This window comes from Polistes canadensis, unplaced genomic scaffold (genome assembly GCF_001313835.1).
Source record: "Polistes canadensis isolate GaletaPanama2010 unplaced genomic scaffold, ASM131383v1 scaffold_171, whole genome shotgun sequence".
Taxonomy (NCBI): domain Eukaryota; kingdom Metazoa; phylum Arthropoda; class Insecta; order Hymenoptera; family Vespidae; genus Polistes; species Polistes canadensis.
In genome coordinates this window covers 79,987-84,779 of record NW_014569718.1, presented here as the reverse complement: position 1 = coordinate 84,779, position 4,793 = coordinate 79,987, and the positions used below count along the sequence as shown (strand labels likewise).

General features: G+C 29.0%; 1 protein-coding gene across 2 annotated transcripts; it reads left to right on the top strand.

Annotated features, from left to right (window-relative positions):
- Window positions 1-1,172: 1,172 nt before the first annotated feature.
- Window positions 1,173-4,283, top strand: LOC106789218 (UDP-N-acetylhexosamine pyrophosphorylase). Of its 2 annotated transcripts, none has more exons than XM_014753272.1 (5): window positions 1,173-1,263; window positions 1,480-1,576; window positions 1,737-2,723; window positions 2,809-3,205; window positions 3,282-4,283. In XM_014753272.1, the coding sequence occupies exons 3-5, from the start codon at window positions 2,248-2,250 to the stop codon at window positions 3,819-3,821; spliced, it is 1,413 nt and encodes a 470-aa protein (XP_014608758.1). In that variant the 5' UTR covers window positions 1,173-1,263; window positions 1,480-1,576; window positions 1,737-2,247; the 3' UTR covers window positions 3,822-4,283. The 2 variants fall into 2 exon arrangements, with proteins under 2 accessions (XP_014608758.1, XP_014608757.1); XM_014753271.1 differs by lacking the exon at window positions 1,173-1,263 and adding an exon at window positions 1,304-1,395.
- The last annotated feature ends 510 nt before the right edge of the window (window positions 4,284-4,793 follow it).

Sequence of the window (4,793 nt, the reverse complement as noted above, 5' to 3'; positions counted from 1 at the left end):
ATTTATATGTTATGTATTGTATACTAATTTTATATAAAATTCTAGGAACTATATGCAACTATACTAATGTTTAATGTTTATATATTAAAATTAATAATAGAGCGAATTTTGTTGTGATTACATATTAAAATTTTTTGTTTTTAATTCTTTTCATTCATTTGCAATTTATTATTAATTATTTTATATGTTCTCTCGTGTGTATATGGGTGTGTATTTGCGTGTAATAATTGAAAGTTTCTTTGAGAAATGAAATGGGCGTGGAACGAGCGACTAAACGAATAATTGATCAACTATGTGTGTATGTTACGGTTAAGTTTATTCTTTTTGAAAGTTCTTTTAATTTTCTTTTTTTTTTTTTAAGATATAGTTTTTTCTTTTTATATTATTTTTTCTTTTTTTTAGGGGGTTTTATTCGTTTGTTATAGGTAGTTTTATGGGTTTTTTTTTCGTTGGAATATTAGGTATTTTCGTTGAGAAATATTGTTTAGAATGTTACATTCAGTTTTGGTTATTACCGATGGTAAAATCGCATGGGAAATTTCTCATAGCGACATCTGATTTATATTCCTATAAATAATATCTACAAATTTCTTTAGTTGAATTTATTTTTATAGTTTTTATTAAGTCAATACGTTACAAGCCAGTTAACATTTAAGATAAATTTTTTGTAATAACATTAAGCATTTATTTAAATACTTTTGTTTAGTTGAAACGAATAAATAACGGTAAATACTAATGGGTAAATACCGTTACAAAATGTTAACCGTTATGTGTAAAAAAGAAAATGATTTCGAAATATTTTGGGTTAAGAAAACATAACGTAAGAAGCGATAACAAAATTTGCATTGTCAGATATTAACGAAGTTAAAGAATTTGCAAATATAGCTTAAACATCTTAAATATTTGTAGAGAATTTGATACCACAATTGATAGATAACATTATTTTAATTCATAAATTATTCTCTCGATAAAAAAAGAACAATATCTTGTAAGCAATTTTGTTGTCAGATAAATTAAAAAAAGTTTCAAAAATATGATATAATTAATCTGTTAGTTATGAACAATATATCTCGTTTTATTTTAATTATAAATTTATATAATAATTACAATGCATCATCACAATTATATTAATTATTATTTTTTTTATAGGTTAGCCATCAAACTGCAATTGAATTGCATAATTGCAGTTTGATATTTTCCCGCCGGTGCTATTAATTCAAATTTCATCCACGCGTGGCGCTTAAGTTGTACGTACTTTGAAAGGTAACGAACAATCTTAATTGGTTCATATGCGCATGCGAATTACACAACACACATACAACATGACACGTATATAATGCATATTGTTAGTACCTAACAACGTCCTAATACAATGTGAGGTTTGATTAATCGATTGTATGTTTTTCGTAATATTTTCATTGAAATATATATATATTTCTAAAATAAACTCTGTGGTAACGTCGTTCTATTATTTTACAGGTTTCCTCAAGGATAAAGGTCGCATTCCTGCATTTCAATTCCCCAGCCTTTCACCTTTCACTTTGATCGTTTATCCTTTTCTTTTTTTTCGGCACAGGTAAGACGCCATATTTAAAATTGCAGAAAATGCAAATATTTAATTAATAATAATAATAATAATGATAAAATGATGGTAGAAAATAATAGAAAATTGTACGAGCGTATAAATGTTAATTTATTTTTGTTTTTTTTTTTTTGGCTTCATCTATATGAAAAAGAATATAATAATATAAAAAAAGATCATGAGGGAAAGGTGACTTCTGGAAATGTCAACGTACCTATCCTCAATGTGGTAAATGTGAAAGAACATTACAAGAAGATATGCTGAGAAGAAAAAGAAGAATTATTTACGTGCCCGGATGGTTGGAGGGGCGGACAGACATCGATAAGAGAAATCGAATCAAGCTTATTGCTACGTGGAATTGTGAAAGTAAAGGTGTTGCGTTTGTGTCGAGTTAAGTTAGGTTTTAATGGACAAGTTTTCTGTTCTTGCTCGCTCTTCCTGTTGTTGCATACCTGTTGCTCTCGCACGTCGTTTCGTTTACTTTATCGTCGACCCATACATACACACATATATGCGTGCGCGTGTTCTCTTTACATTTCCTGTTAAAGAGTTTTATTATCAACCGTTTGATAAAATTTATAACAGATAATACTTAAGAGATAACGGTATTCCATTGTACAGAAATCATTCCTTAGTGTCAAACTAAAATTATCCTTTCAACAATCATGGAGAATTTAAAAAGTCAACTCATGGAACATGGTCAGGACCATCTGTTAAGATATTGGAATGAATTGTCGAAGGAAGAAAAAGACGCATTGGAGAGAGATATTTCTGATTTAAATTTAATTGAATTAACATCTTATTTCGATAAAGCTACTGCTTCCTTAACTGCTGTTAATAATAAATTGGACGATAAAATAAAACCTATACCGGATAGTAAGATTGTTTTCGCAAAAGCGTGTACCAATGAAGAAATACAAAATTATCGTTCCTTGGGATTGAAAGAAGTCGCAGATGGAAGAGTTGCAGTTTTGTTGTTAGCTGGTGGACAAGGTACTCGTTTGGGTGTCACCTTTCCTAAAGGTATGTTCGAAGTTGGATTGCCATCCCAAAAAACTTTGTTTCAATTACAAGCTGAAAGAATACGCAGATTGGAAATTTTGGCAGAGGAATATTGTGGGAAAAAAGGCGAAATATTATGGTAGATATTATTTAAGTTTATCATTTATTTATTTCAATTATATTTTATTAATATACGTGTATTATTGAAATAATTATTAAATCAGGTATATTATGACCAGCGAAGCTACGCACGATTCCACCCTCAATTATCTTAAAGAGAATCATTATTTTGGTTTAAAAGAAAATAATGTAAAGGCCTTCAAACAAGGTATGATACCTTGTTTCACTTTAGATGGAAAAATCATTTTAGATGAGAAACATAAGATATCCAGGGCGCCTGACGGTAATGGTGGATTGTACAAAGCATTGAAACTCGAAGGTATTTTAGATGACATGATAGAACGCAGTATTCGTAGTGTTCACGTACATTCCGTAGATAATATCTTAGTAAAGGTCGCAGATCCTATTTTTTTGGGATATTGTTTATCCGTTAAAACGGATTGCGGTGTTAAAGTTATAGAAAAATCATCACCGTCTGAACCAGTGGGGGTTGTTTGTAAGGTACATAAAAATAAGGACAATTTGTTAAATGTTATTTATATATTTTTATTAACATTTCAATCATTTTCTGTTTCAGGTCGAGGACCATTATCAAGTTGTTGAATACAGCGAAATATCGAAGGAAACTGTGGAATTAAGAAGAGACGACGGTCGACTGGTCTTCAATGCTGCCAATATTTGTAATCATTATTTTACTGTAGATTTCTTATTGGACCTCGGTGAGACGTACGAGTTATCTGTGGATTTGCATGGTGCCAAGAAGAAGATTCCGTATATTGACGAGAATGGAAAAAGATGCACTCCAACGAGTCCTAATGGTATTAAAATTGAAAAGTTTGTTTTTGATGTATTTAAGTTCGCAAAAAATTTCGCTGCTTGGCAAGGAGTGCGCGAGGAAGAATTTAGTCCCCTTAAGAATTCAGATTCGGCTAAACAGGATTGTCCGTCTACTGCACGTCACGATTTACTTCAGCTCCACAAAAAGTGGTTGTTGAATGCAGGTGCTGAAAAAGTTAATGGCGATGTCGAAGTGTCACCTTTGTTTTCATACGCAGGGGAAAATTTAAACGATATTGCGCAGGGCCAATCCTTCGAAGGACCTTTTATTGTCGAATAAGTTTATAGAATTTTTAACAGATCGTGTTGATTAAGATTTTTTTATTTAATTGGATCATCATTTAAGGGATATATAAGATATTTATATTTTTTCAGTATTTCGGTTTCTTTTTATTTAGAGAGAGAGAGAGAAGAAGATGAATAATAGATAAATATTTAATTTTAAAATGAAATAATCAATCTTACAGTACAACATTATTGGACGTAATTGAATCTTAATTAAACGTATGATGATCGCAATATAAAGTTAAGTGGTTCTTGCATTTTTATCATTAGATTATTGATCGTTCACAATAATGCACATCCATTGCTGTGATTTGATGCAAGATAAGAGAATTATTTCTTTTCTTTTTTTTATTGTGGTTTAACTATCTTAAGCAGCGTGCGAATTTTTCTACAGAAACGTGTAAATTGTGATGTAGTCGATTATCAAGATCAATCAAGATACAATATCATATAAATATCAAATGGTATGTATTATATATATATCCATTGAAATATTTAGATATATCTTTTTAATGAATGCAATATGATTGCTTATAGAGATGCGATATAATATATAATATAATTTTATTGTTAATAATTATTGTTAATAATAATTCTTTTGAATTTCGTTTTTACCAATATTGATATTATAATGGTCACTGTTTTATCAATAGTATGATGATCATCGTCTTATCAATTTTACGCTGGTTACCGTATTACCGATAAAGTAGATCACTGTTAATGATTAAATATTTGAAATATATTAAAAAAATATGGACATTAGGGATAATTTTAAAGATTTTTATTTTTTTTTGTTTTTTTTTTAATTTTCATTCATCTACAAGATAATTATTTATGAAATTGCATTATATAAGATTTAATTAATATATTATTAACTTATAATTAAAACGTTCCACATATTCGATTAATTAACAAATTAATGAATATTCGTAATATTAATAAAGAAAACGAATCATGGTTTTACAAT